The sequence below is a fragment of the Natator depressus genome, chromosome 4 (genome assembly GCF_965152275.1).
Source record: "Natator depressus isolate rNatDep1 chromosome 4, rNatDep2.hap1, whole genome shotgun sequence".
Classification (NCBI taxonomy): domain Eukaryota; kingdom Metazoa; phylum Chordata; order Testudines; family Cheloniidae; genus Natator; species Natator depressus.
The window spans coordinates 92,112,722-92,127,771 of NC_134237.1; the positions used below are offsets into that span (position 1 = coordinate 92,112,722).

General features: G+C 40.0%; 1 protein-coding gene across 2 annotated transcripts in view; it reads right to left on the reverse strand.

Moving 5' to 3' along the window:
* ATP10D (ATPase phospholipid transporting 10D (putative)) overlaps nt 1-15,050 on the reverse strand; it is a 113,432-nt gene that overhangs the window by 22,162 nt on the left and 76,220 nt on the right. For both annotated transcript variants that reach the window (XM_074951462.1, XM_074951460.1), the window contains exons 8-12: nt 13,879-14,006; nt 13,445-13,697; nt 7,651-7,886; nt 4,790-4,978; nt 1,040-1,658 (exon numbers count right to left, since the gene is read on the reverse strand). In XM_074951462.1, coding sequence (XP_074807563.1) covers nt 1,040-1,658; nt 4,790-4,978; nt 7,651-7,886; nt 13,445-13,697; nt 13,879-14,006 — 1,425 coding nt within the window. The remainder of the gene's footprint in view (nt 1-1,039; nt 1,659-4,789; nt 4,979-7,650; nt 7,887-13,444; nt 13,698-13,878; nt 14,007-15,050) is intronic.

The window sequence follows — 15,050 nt, forward strand, 5'->3', positions numbered from 1 at the left end:
TGTCTTGCTCTGTCCATGGGTTAGCTGGGAGAGGATTAAAAGGACACTCTTTGGGTCATATTAGACCAAAAATCAAAGGGTGGGATTTGCAAAAGTACTCTGTATTGGGCTAACTGTTCTCCCACTTAAATCAATGGTAAAACTCCCTTTGATTTCAATGGGAGAAGAGTCAGGGCAACACTGAGCACTTTTAGAAAATGCCCACCCTGAGTTTTCCCAAATCTAAAAAATATCAAACATTTTTCCTTGATTAAAAATAAAAATAATGATAACAAGAATAATAAACTGAGATATTTACCACTGATCCATATAGTTAAGAAGACCTGGTTGCTTGCCCTCAATGACCTTCAATAAAAAGCAGTTGGTGTTTTCCATTTCATGTAAATCAATCATTACAGTGCAACAGCAAACAAGGAATTGTACTACAGAAGTCAGTGTTTCCTGCTGCAGAGTTCAAAAGTGTTTGCCACATAAATATACAGGCACAAGTAAAAGGTGCCACAGAACTCTACAGACACAGGTTAGAGATCATACATCGGGTGACAACATCTAATATTAGAAGTTCTTAGAACTCAGAACGGTTGACATAAATAAAGACTGGACACTGTCTAACTCCAATAGAGTGTATTTCATACTTTCATTAATAAGATGTGTTACTATCATAATGGGGGGGTCTGAATTCAGCACAATACTTGAGCAGGTGCTTTGCTTTAAGCACAGGAATAGTCCCATTCTCTTCAATGGGTATACATATGTGCTTAAAGTTCAGCAGCGTCTATGTATTTTGCTGAATTGAGGTCTTGAACCCCAATTTTCCTCACTTTCTTGGGTGTCTGTAGAACACCTGTCACAGTGGTACCTCAGGAATGAACAACTAAATATTTCTGTGGGAGCACAGGAACCACGGAACTGTTGACTGAGGTAGGTCTGTGTAGTTATTTACCTTCTTTTACGTGTCACTCCAAAAAAATGTTAATCAATTAATTACTCTTGAGAGATACAAAGGTGAAACCAAGAGCTGACAAAGTTCTGTATGTACCTGCAGGTCCAGTCCACAACAAATCCATAATGACCGAGTCTGCACCTTTCGTGTACACCACCACTTTGTTGGAGAGCGGATGTCTAACTACTACTGACATTCTTTTTCGTACTGAGTCAAAAGGCAATATGTGCAAAAGCTGAAATGTCAAAGATCCCAAAGCAGCCAGGTCCACAGTAACTTGATCAGGAGTCCTAGACTGTAAAGTGCATTTGTAAGCCTTGGCAGCATGAACTAGTGCAGCTTCATCAGGGCTCTCAGCCTCATAACACAGCTTAGATATAGATCGTTCAAGAGATGATCCAGCATCACAGTGCTCACTGCCTGCAGCTACGTCCACTCTATCTAGTGGTCCAAGTGGAGGTACTTTGGTGCATTGTAGGCTATCGGTAGCCTGAGGTTCATTAGCCGTTTGGGCCACCCCTTCTATGGCAGGAGAAGCCAGCTTCACTCTGAAAATAGATAGTTTGCTCACAAAAGTACTAGGGCTCTCAGATGATGACTCCTTTGCACTTGGAACTGGTGATGAACTCAGCCTTCGGACTGACAACCTCTGGAACATCTGTTTGATTTCCTCAAGGGATTTAATAGGCATTCTACCTAGCGAAGATAGTCTCATCTGCAACAAAATTAAAAAATCAGCAAACACATTTATAAGTGTGCTGAAACAATTTCATTTAGTAATAGAGGTATTTTATTTCAGCAAGGATATTATTCTTAATATATCGCTTATTTCAACTTCAATGTAGATTTTTTTGGACTTAAATTATATTTTATATATATTACTGTATCATTCTATTAAATAAATTCAGCCAAACCCATAGGTAATTAGATTCCAAACACATCAACTGTAAACGCACTTCAGATTCGTAAAATTACACTCATTCCATGTCTAGTTAATGACTGTGGTCCATTTCTAGAATTTGGGCCAATAATGAAACAAATAGCATGACTTACTTTCTAACTTTTTTTAATTTCACAGAAAATGGACTTAAAGTTTTATTCTGCTTATTCTGAATCAGTCAGATGAGTGCAAGGATTAAACCTGCCCCACAAAAAAGTGACAATCACCTAAAAATAACTTTTAGAAATAAAATCCTTTAGAAGCGCTTTTTTTATTATTTGGACTTACATAGAAAATATTAATACAAAATGCTCGGTTTAGTCTATTGGACACTGATAAGAACAGTACTACAGTTAATAGCTTACAATCTACTGCAAACAGCTAATGTCTTGTGGTTATAAAGCACCCTGAAGAATTAAAAACTCTAAAAGAGTTATGGAATGTATTTTACTATTTAAAATTTTTATAGTGTATTTTCCATGTGTGAATTAGGTTAGGGTGATTGGAAAGGAGTTTTTTGTATTATTGCTTAGGGGAAATAAGCTATTTTTTTCCCATCAACAATTTTTTGAATGCAGCAGCAAAGCCAAATTCACAAATATGACACTCTAAAGATCTGCACCCAATTGTAAGTTTGAAACCCTGCCATTTAGCAGGAGGCACAAGTTTTCAATTAAGTGTCATTTACTTACAGTCATCACATGCTTTTTGAGGGAAGTTCAACCCTAGCCTTTTCTAAAATAAGGCTACTCAGAGGATAAATTCAATTTAATTTTTTTAAAAAAAAAAACCAACGAGTTCCAGTTACAAACATAAAGTGATACTTTATTACTGCAAAGAGGAAGATCACTACCCACAAAATAGCTTTTGTGCCTTAGCAATGCATCCCAGCTGCTAGGTATGTTTTAGTTATTACTATTATTACAGTACAAAACGGAACAGCAGGCTCTCCCTAGCTTTGTAGTAATGCCAGGAGGCAGTTACGGTTTGCTATACACCACATTTTTCATACTGGATGGGGCATTAAAATCAGACATCTTATTGGTGAATAGAACACAGTAAAAATGGCAAATCCAACTTAATTTTAGAGTCCCTCTCGTAAAAAGTAAGTAGGGCTGTCAAGCAATTAAACAAATTAATCACACAATTAAACAATAATGGAATACCATTTATTTAAATATTTTTGGATGTTTTCTACATTTTCAAATATATTGATTTCAATTACAGCACAGAACACAAAGTGTACAGTGCCCACTTTATATTTAATTTTTATTACAAATATTTGTGCTGTAAAAAATAAAATAAATAGTATTTTTCAATTCATCCCGTACAAGTACTGTAGTGCAATCTCTTATCATGAAAGTGCAACTTACAAATGTAGATTTTCTTTGTTACGTAACTGCATTCCAAAACAAAACAATGTAAAACTTTAGAGCCTACAAGTCCATTCAGTCCTACTTCTTGGTCAGTCAGTCACTCAGACACACAAGTTTGTTTACATTTGCAGGAGATAATGTTGCCTGCTTCTTGTTTACAATGTCACCTGAAAGTGAGAACAGACATTCGCATGGCACTGTTGTAGCCAGTGTTGCAAGATATTTACGTGCCAGATGCGCTAAAGATTCCTATGTCCCTTCAAGCTTCAACCCACATTCCAGAGGATGTATCCATGCTGATGACGGGTTCTGCTCGGCAACGATCCAAAGCAGTGCAGACAGACACATGTTCACTTCCATCATCTGAGTCAGATGCCACCAGCAGAAAGCTGATTTTCTTTTTTAGTGGTTTGGATTCTGTAGTTTCCGCATCAGTGTTGTTCTTTTAAGACTTCTCACAGCATGTTCCACACCTTGTCCCTTTCAGATTTTGGAAGGCACTTCAGATTCTTAAACCTTGGGTCGAGTGCTGTAGCTATCTTTAGAAGTCTCACATTGGTACCTTCTTTGCGTTTTGTCAAATCTGTAGTGAAAGTGTTCTTAAAATGAACAACATGAGCATCATCAGCATGGAAGCATGTCCTCTGGAATGGTGGCTGACGCATGAAGGGGCATATGAATGTTTAGCATATCTGGCACGTAAATACCTTGCAATGCCAGCTACAAAAGTGCCATGTGAATGCTTTTTCTCACTTTTTGGTGACATTGTAAATAAGAAGAGGGCAACATTATCTCCCGTAAATGTAAACAAACTTGTTTGTCTTAGCGACTGGCTGAACAAGAAGTAGGGCTGAGTGGACTTGTAGGCTCTAAAGTTTTACATTGTTTTGTTTTTGAGTGCAGTTATGTAACCAAAAAAAAAAAAAAAAAAAAATCTACATTTGTAAATTGCACTTTCACGATAAAGAGATTGCACTACAGTACTTGTATGAGGTGAACTGAAAAATACTATTTCTTTTGTTTATCATTTTTACAGTGCAAATATTTGTAATAAAAATAATAATATAAAATGAGCACTGTGCACTTTGTATTGTGTGTTGTAATTTAAATCAATATATTTGAAAATGTAGAAAAACATCCAAAAATATTTAATACATTTCAATTGGTATTCTATTATTTAACAGTCCGATTAAAACTGTGATTTATTGCGATTAATTTTCTTAATTGCGATTAATTTTTTTGAGTTAATTAATTGACACCCGTAGTATAAAGTATTCAAGACAAGCCTCACTTCACTGGAAACTTTTGCTAGCTGTATATTATGCATTAACTTACTGGACTGTTCAGTTTCAACTGTACAATCATTCTTTTCCTTCCAGCAAACCAATGGAGGGGGAAATGACCACTTTTAAATGGCAGTGCCTTTTTTTCTCCCCATGCAAACAAGACTATAGGGAACACATGAAAAGTTATAATATGCTGCAGCAGCCAGAAGCGTGACAACTTGAGTAGCAGATTTTTCTTCCTTACCTTTTGACGTGGTTGGTTAGGAGCTGAAACTACCACAGTATTACAAATTGCCAGAGCAAGAAAGAAGTCAGTGATGTATACTGTCTCCAAGGATGGCTCTCTGTCAGTTTCTTCTGATTGTGCATATGAATGACAGGTAATTTGACTAAATTTCTCCATGAGCTTTGCGTCTGGAACAACATCAGTTTCCTGTTGATCAAATAAAATAGATATCCTTTTACCATATAGTTCCAAAAGGCCTGATGTGGTTCCTGGCACAAGACAGTTTCAGTGTTGCAAGACTTTACAATGAATAGAGTACTCTTAGAAGTGCATATAAATAGAATAATCACTCCCCAAACTCCTCCTGCAGCTGCTGCAGGGAAGTTAATCTAAAACTGAAAAAGTAAAACCTACTACAGTTTATAACATGGAGGGATTAGAGAAGTTTGGGCAATGTCCTCCTGCTAACAAAGGCTCCGTCCTGCTAGATGCGGAGCACTTCTGGGAGAGAGGCGAGCACCCTGATATATGCAGCATGTCACAGGTGTCGTCAGCACTTTGTAGGAGCAGGTCCTTAAACACTGGTAGTTTTCAGTGCATGATAATTCATAGGACCATAGGAACTGACATACTGGATCAGACACAGTCCATCTAGACCAGTATCCTGTCTCCAACAATGGCTGGCACCAGATGCTTCTGAGGAAGATTTAAGAACCTATTCAATAGGCAGACTATAATGTGCCCCCCCCCCCCCCCGGAAGTCTTATCCTAATCCCTCGTGTATTCTAATATTTTGTTGTCTTTTTTTTAATCACAGCAGCACATTGAGTAGAGATCTTTATGAAGCTGGCCACTGATACCCAGGTCTTTTTCCTGCATGAGCATTGTTAATTTTGAACCCTAAACACAGATTTCCACTTCCCCACCATCCTAATTTCATGAGCGTAAACCTTTAAATTGTTCCCCCATCCCTTTGCATACCAGAATTCTTTTGCTACCAGCCCTCCTCCTGCATCTGCAGAGGAAAGGGGTAGGATATGCCGCATTCGGAACTTGGATATTTCTCACAGGGGATGATCTTCACCCCAATTCAGAGGGGCCAGCGCCAGGCAAAGTGCCACTTATGCACTCCAGGATGTAAGTGGGACTTGAATGTGCCTTGACCTTGTGCTAGCCTTCTGCACAGGGTGAATTTCATATCTACATAGACAGAATGCAGTCTTCACAAGCATTAGCTCATGAGTAAGGATATGATTGAGTCACAGAGGTCACAGAAGTCACGGATTCCGGAACTTTACTGGACCTCCATGGACTTCTTCAGCTTCAGCTGTCAGTGGGGGCCGTGCGTCCCTGCCCTGTGGCTTCCAGCGGGGGCTGCAGCCGGGACTGCGTGCCCCTGCCCCGCAGCTTCCCAGGGCCATCACCACCCCTCCCCCTGTGGCTGGAGCTGGGACTGTGTACCCTTGCCCTGCAGCCAGCACCGGAGCCGGGTCTGTGAGCCCGCCCTGTGGCTGTGGGGCTCAGCCTGTTCGCGCCCCCCACCCCCCGATCCCCAGGACTCCAGTTGTCATTTCTCCCCCGTACCTAGCTCTGCGCCCCAGTTATTTTTAGTAAAGTCACAGACAGGTCATGGGCTCACTGGAGATGTTGTTTGTTGCCCGTGACCTGTCCGTGACTTTTATTAAAAATAACAGCGACAAAAATCTTAGCCTTACTCATGAGCACTTCAGCAGAAATTAAATAAAACTGAGCCACCACCTATTTAATGTTACTTTAAGTCTCATTTATAAAGGACATACATGGTGCGGGCAGCATTTTTGCTCCCAAAACTTGGTGCATTAGGCTGGAAAACTGCTTACCCACACCTATAAGGTTTAAAAACCCTCTCAAAGCAACACGGCAAATGCTGATTACATTTGATTTATTCATTTCAGCTGGTGCGCTTTTGGAATTATGCCAGCAAGATTCAATGCAGACGCGCTGGTGATCTGAATTATTTAGTAGCACTTGCATTATCTAATACAAACATTAAAAACACTTTTAAGTGTTTTTATGCACTGCCATGCATAACACACTGTGCGTATCAAATATATGTCATCAAACAAACAATTGCTTCATAGGCAAGCCCTTTGAGCTAGCTATCTTAGGTATTTATCTGGCACCCATCACTGTAGCATCTGAGCAACTCACAATTTATCCAAGGGGTTTTCAAACTTTTTGTATAGGTGACCCCTTTTCACACAGCAAACCTTTGAGTGTGACCCCCACTTACAAATTAAAAATGGGGGTGGGAGTAATTTAATTTAATGGGGGTTCAGGGCTGTCAGCCCCATGGAACTGACAGCTTGCGACCCCCATGTAACCACCTTGTGATGCCGTGAAGGGTCACAACCCCCAGTTTGAGAACCCCTGTTTATCCTCACACCACCCCAGTGAGGTACAGAAGTGCTATTAGCCCCATTTTACAGGTAGGGAACCGAGGCACAGAGAAGCTATGCAACTTGTCCAAAGTCATACTGGCAGTCTGTGGAAGAACAGAAAATTGAATCTGTTACCCTAACCATTGGACTATCCTTCTCCTCTAGCTTTATGTGAACAGTTTAGAAAGGGATGACCATGAACGAACACCTCATGCTCCCAATTCAATTCTGGCCTCGCTTTAAAAGCTGCAAATCCACATTTTATTTTTGCCATCATTTAAAAACATATCAATTACAAATTACAGCTGTGGGGAGGCACTTTTTCAGTTCTTTTTGAAGGAAAACAGAAAGGATTTCAGATAAGACAAAATGATCTATTCAATTTTAAAGAAAAAGAATCAGATGTCTTCATGAGTTACTTCAGATATTTAAGATCAAAAGACATCAAGTTATACTTACAATGGGGCTGCTGAAAGCTACATGTCTTGAGTGTGGAATGTTACTGACTCCATCTTTCTCTCCTAAGGCAGAACAGCTACCAGCCAGCCGATTTAAAGACTTGGAGTTCAAAGGCCGACTCACTATCCTGCAGCTGTGCAACTTCTGCTTTGGCATGCGGCTCAACGAACCACACAGAGCATCTGTTAAATCTTCATCATCTGAATCAGCCTCTTGATAGGATTCCAGCCTCTTGGCTAATGAGAGGGGGAAATCACATTTCAGCCACCAAGAAGAATCCCTCATTTGTCCAATATTACAAGCTCAAATCATCAGGTGGAAGCCTGACATATGAACTTTAAAACACGGAATTGTGTACATGTGTGTAAAAATGGATTACATATATTTTAATCAAAAGCAAAACAAAACAGCCAACACACTGATCACATGGACACTGGTTTGGCAGCACAAGTATCACTTTTAATAAGGGCTCTGTGAATCCTGCCTGAAGTTTATCTGTTTGAGAAAAGAACTTTTTTGATTTATCAATTTTTACAACTGAAAAGCTGGTTTCATCAGTACAATAACTGGTCAGTAAAACCTGAATCATGCGTGTCATGTGTGGGGGAGGTCTGGTTCCCACCCTCAGGCATAAATAAAATCCTCCCCTTCCCCCAGTTTAGGAGACCATAGTCCCTATTTGCCGAATTTGGCATTTTGATGATTCCAAACTCCTCCCAGGGGGCACCACTGATCATGGAGACAACCTGGAAAGGAGGGTTCAGGCTATTATCTCCTTTGCCTCAATACGAATAGAGAAAAAAATATTTTTTTAAAATAAGAGCTCACATATCATAGAGCGGCTCTAAGTTAAAAATTCAAACTGTGAACAACAATAGCCTCTATTAGGGAAACAGCCAAACCAGGGAAGGAGACAGCCTAGGTGACGGATGATGGCAAAATACTGGAGGAAAGGATTCAGGCTGCAGGAACCTAGGGAACTGGGGAAGCGGTAAAGATAAAGGTATGAGGAAGGAACTGAGTAATATTCAAAATGGCTGCCCTCATGTTGTATGTATTCCAGAAATTAATCTGAATCATGTGAAGGTGGTCTGCAGTCTACAGGCGGTCAGACTAGATGATAACGATGGTCCCTTCTGATCTTAAAGTCTATGAGACTACGAGACACACAACTCGTTCACTTGAAAGCTGAGACTGTTTTTTCAAGAAGATTGTCTGTGTTACATGCCCTTCCACTGACACTCTTCCTTACGCAACTACAGTGCAAGGAAATCTCTAGTAAAAGACATGTCTACTAGTCATAGTTTTCATCCACCAAAAATGTTTGTTTTCATAATCTGATATTTTCTGCAACAGGAACAAATAACAGTTTTGTGAAGATGTCACATGGTTTATAAAATAAAATGTGGTAACTGAAGGGAAGTATGGCTGAAATCAGTGACCTTACAAATGTGCTACTCCAATAGGGTCTTGTATTAGGGCCTCATTACCTCCAGTGCAAAGTTCTGGTACCTGCTATCATGACTGCTCCAACTATGAAATACAGAAGACTTCAGGTGAAGTCCCTCACCTCCTGCACCACATATAACATCATCAAAGCACGTGCTAGTGATATTGATACAGAGAGCAGTAGTACTGACACAGAGGACACTGAGACTACTTAGCACATTACAAGATCATTATGGTAAGAGCATTATAAGGCAACACAGCCACTGTGATCAACACAATTATGTGCTTCTCGACTCTTGTATCCTGGGCAATGTGAGTGTATGTATATTAATAAGCACAAATGTATACACATAGATTAAGTGGCATATACCCAACGATTCCACTGGGTTTCTGCAATGCAACTCCTATTGTCTAAAACAGGAGATATGTGAATAAAAATCCTGTGCAATGTTCTAAAAAGCTGCATCTACAAAATTAACCAATTTGTGGATCCCCTCCAAATCCTTTAAACAAACAAACAAACAAACAAATAAATAAATAATGAAAACAAACTGTCCCTAGGATTCTTCATGCTGTATTTACACTGTTTTTGTATTCAAATGTCACCATCGATAAATACATGACCCACCCCCAGCCACCAGGGCACAACATGAAACAACTGGACCTATAGCGAACATTATGGTATTTTATTAAGGTGATACTGACAGACCAGCACACACACAGAAAACGACTAGTGGATGTACAGCAACTAGCACAAGAGGGCTCTGATCCTTGACAGGCAGCCTCTAGGTGCTATTGCCGTACAAATAACTTCTGATATGTACTATACAGTCATCAGTTTATTTCTTCTTAAAACTTTTTTATTATTTCATTAGCTTTTCAGTATACTTTCTCTATTTACATTTTTTTATTGTTTTAATGAGGGTTTAAAAATTGGAAGCTGATGGAAGTTTTCTTCATATTTTTAATATCTGTTACTGTCCCCACTTTCTTCTAAATTTGTGCATATGTGAAATGTGAGGGAATCACCAGTATTATTGTATCTGCTCCATACACTACTCAAAAATTTATGCAGAAATTATTTTTTAAAACTGGTTTCTAAGCAAGTGTGTTTCCATAACATTGAGAAACTGATCAATCTCTTTCAATGTGGCCACTAGGTGGTGTATCTAGTTTGCATAACGAACTGTTACATCAATGACAGGTTTCAGAGTAGCAGCTGTGTTAGTCTGTATTCGCAAAAAGAAAAGGAGTACTTGTGGCACCTTAGAGACTAACCAATTTATTTGAGCATAAGCTTTCGTGAGCTACAGCTCACTTCACTGGATGCATTCAGTGGAAAATACAGTGGGGAGATTTATATACACAGAGAACATGAAACAATGGGTGTTACCATACACACTGTAACCAGAGTGATCACAGGTGAGCTATTACCAGCAGGAGAGCGGGGGGGGAGGGGGTTGGGGGAGGAAAACCTTTTGTAGTGATAATCAAGGTGGGCCATTTCCAGCAGTTGACAAGAACGTCTGAGGAACAGTGTGGGGGGGGGGGGGTGGATAAACATGGGGAAATAGTTTTACTTTGTGTAATGACCCATCCACTCCCAGTCTCTATTCAAGCCTAAATTAATTGTATCCAGTTTGCAAATTAATTCCAATTCAGCAGTCTCTCGTTGGAGTCTGTTTCTGAAGTTTTTTTGTTAACGTATTGCCACTTTTAGGTCTGTAATAGAATGACCAGAGAGATTGAAGTGTTCTCCAACTGGTTTTTGAATCTAATAAGCGATGGTCACATAAACACCACCCTATACTGGAAACCTACTGACCGCTATTCCTACCTATATGCCTCCAGCTTTCATCCAGACCACACCACACGATCCATTGTCTACAGCCAAGCTCTGCGATACAACCGCATTTGCTCCAACCCCTCAGACAGAGATAAACACCTACAAGATCTCTATCAAGCATTCTTACAACTACTATACCCACCTGCTGAAGTGAAGAAACAGATTGACAGAGCCAGAAGAGTACCCAGAAGTCACCTACCACAGGACAGGCCCAACAAAGAAAATAACAGAACACCACTAGCCGTCACCTTCAGCCCCCAACTAAAACCTCTCCAACGCATCATCAAAGGATCTACAACCTATCCTGAAGGACGACCCATCACTCTCACAGATCTTGGGAGACAGGCCAGTCCTTGCTTACAGACAGCCCCCCAACCTGAAGCAAATACTCACTAGCAACCACACACCATGCAACAGAACCACTAACCCAGGAACCTATCCTTGCAACAAAGCCCGTTGTCAACTGTGTCCTCATATCTATTCAGGGACACCATCATAGGGCCTAATCACATCAGCCATAATATCAGAGGCTCGTTCACCTGCACATCTACCAATGTGATATATGCCATCATGTGCCAGCAATGCCCCTCTGCCATGTACATTGGTCAAACTGGACAGTCTCTATGTAAAAGAATAAATGGACACAAATCAGACGTCAAGAATTGTAACATTCAAAAACCAGTTGGAGAACACTTCAGTCTCTCTGGTCACTCGATTATACAGACCTAAAAGTGGCAATACTTCAACAAAAAACCTTCAAAAACAGACTCCAACGAGAGACTGCTGAATTGGAATTAATTTGCAAACTGGATACAATTAACTTAGGCTTGAATAGAGGCTGGGAGTGGATGGGTCATTACACAAAGTAAAACTATTTCCCCATGTTTATCCACCCCCCCCCCCCCACTGTTCCTCAGACGTTCTTGTCAACTGCTGGAAATGGCTTACCTTGATTATCACTACAAAAGGCTCACTCCCTCTCCCCCTCCCCTCCCCTCCCCTCCCCTGCTCTCTTGCTGGTAATAGCTCACCTAAGTGATCACTCTGGTTACAGTGTGTATGGTAACACCGATTGTTTCATGTTCTCTATGTACATAAATCTCTACACTGTATTTTCCACTGAATGCATCTGATGAAGTGAGCTGTAGCTCACGAAAGCTTATGCTCAAATAAATTTGTTAGTCTAAGGTGCCACAAGTACTCCTTTTCTTGTTACATCAATCACAGCAATAGTAAACACTATATTGTGAATACCACTAGTTTTACTAAGCATGTATTATCATGATCTCACTTTGGTTCAATCCTCTTTGATCAAGTACAGAACATTGGCCTTGCCTACTGATTAAATGGCAGATTTCTGCAGTGAGCAGTATTATCTAATAGTACCTGCACAAAGTGATTGAAATACATTATATTCCTGTATTTTTGATCCAACTTAGCCAGACAGCTAAATTAACCAATGATCAAATTAAGTGGAAAAGTCTGTGATGTTGTATATAACTTCCTCCTATGTCTACAGTTCCATCCCATAGTTTGTTTATGCATTTTTAAAAATACAAAGCCACTAATAAAAACACTTGACTCCCAGTGGGCAATTAATAGGCTACTGAGAGCTAGATACAGAATGTCACTCATATATAGGACACAGAGTGTTCATAACTCAGTACACGGGTTTCTAAATTTAAGTTAATAATATTTCCACCTATTGTGATACGCCAGTTTACAGGCATTCTAAACAAAGCATGCTAGAATAGAAGTGCAGGTCTTTGCTAGTTGAATGTCAGTTCATCAAATTACTACATATCTGCTATGCGTGCAGATGAATTTGTTTGTGCACTAACATTAGTGAAGTCACTAAGGTCTGGACTCAGCAAAACATATAAGTATGTGGCTAAATTTAAGCATACAATTTCAATGGGACTACTTGTGCTTTTAAATACCCACATGCTGAATTGAGGCCTAAAACAATGCTCCATGGAGTGAGGAAGGATATTTTCATGTCTCTACCATGGTGATGAACTGGGCAGCTGCACCCTAAAATACTGTGAAGATATTATGCCTGGCTCACTACTTAAAAAAAAGAGGCAAGATTATTTGCAGTTTCCCAGTGACAGAGTTTCCAAAATTTCATGGAGAGAGGCAGAGCGCAGTGATTGAATTCCAGTGAAGTTCAGTCAGCCAGAGTTAAAAAAGAAAAAAAAGAAAAGAATAAAGTCTCTCTCCAGCACAGTGAATAGAAACATAACTATCTGCATACTAGCTCACTCACCACAGTTCTCAAGACTCTTAGCACAGAAGGCAATGTATGGATAACGCTCCACAGTTCACACATAGGGCAGAAGCACTGTTGCTAATAGGGTTAGCCTGCATTCCCGCTTCTCCATGCTACTGTGCATGGGTCTGCCAAATGGACTTGACATGCAATCTACCCTATCAAACCTTTCAACTTCTGCAAGAATAAAGAAGGTACGAATGTTGCCTTAATATTTCATTCCTTACCATTCTCCTCATGGCAATATTCCTGTCCTGCAATGCTGCATCTCCGGAAAACCATTTTGTTCTCAGTGAGGGTTCCGGTCTTGTCGGAGAAGATATACTGGATTTGACCTAAGTCTTCAGAGATATTCAGCGCTCGACACTGAATAGTGGAGTCAGTTTTCTCATGGTACAAGTCAATATCATTCTGAATTAAATAGATTTGTCCCAATTTGACAACTTCGATTGAAACATAGAGAGAAATCGGGATCAAGACCTGACAAAATAAAATGAGTGGATTACATGCAGCTAGATAATCTGATGATTATGAAACCAAATTCCGATCCAGTTACACCAGTGTAAATAAAAGTAACTTCACTGAAGTCAAGAGTTACTCCAGATATACACGAGCGTAAATGAGAGCAGAATCTGGCCCATTCTGTTTAAGGTGAAGTTACCTGTAATAAAATGATCATTGTCCAAAACATATAAAACCCTGCTAATGCTGGTGGAGTGGATTTTCCATTGGGCTCAGGGACATTAAAAAGAGGCATCTCCGAATAGCTCCTTAACCAAATTCCATGACCTTTAAAAAAAAAAAAAAAAAAGAGTTAGTTGTACATACACTGGCCCATAGTTTAGTGTCAAGCTGAACAAAAACTGGAAGAGGTTTAAAGCCTGGTGCCTAACAACAACTAGACTTCAGCTTTTTGGTTTCTCAAGAAAGAGTTAATCAAAACAAACTCCTCCTCTCACTTTGCCTATTCTAATTTATGAATGAAGGTTGCCATAGGATTGCATGAAGAGCAGGGGCAAGTAGCACTTTGATTATTTATTTAACTACTCATCCACAATCCAATGGGAATGTTAGAAAGATACAGTTAATATAAGCTTCAAAGGATTTTTCTTTTATTTCTGGAAAATACCAACAATGAAGTGCCTCCCAGGAGCTTGTGTGGGCAACACCTTTAGCTTGTAAACCGTGGCTTATCCAGGCTATGCAGAATGAGGGCAAAAAGTAGGTCCTGTCTCAATTACAACACTGGCTGTTAGAAAATGGTTTTAAAAATCCAACCTTAAAAACTTGTACCACCAATGTACTCCAGGACTAAGAGCGTTTCAGTAAATTTTTTACAAACTGGCTTATTTGGATAATAAAATGGACAGGCAGCTGAGTGCAAGTATTAAATTTAACCAATGTCCAAAATATAAACTCCCCCAAAACCCATGCAAACTTAGACTCTCCATCCAATACCATCCTGTCAGCCTTTTTTCCCAGAAAGGGACTTAGGAGGAAATATGAGCTTTGCAGCATTACCAGTAAGGTCAATGGAAGACCAGCTGGGGAAGCACGATCCCAAGTTGAAGGCCTTTCACTGAGAATATCCTCCCTCCAGGCCTCTCTGAACGGAACAAGAGACCGTGAACTTAAGCACTGTATGCAGCTCAGCTGATGAAGTATCACACAAGGAGAGAGGCAGCTTTTGAGGAGCTTGGGACCTAAACTATTTATGGAACCACTTTAAATTGCACCCAGAAGTGAGCTGGACACCAGTACCTCATCCATACAGGCAGTGTAACTGTGGGAGTTAAAACAGTTTTTAAGATTTCCTGAAAACGGTGGCACATT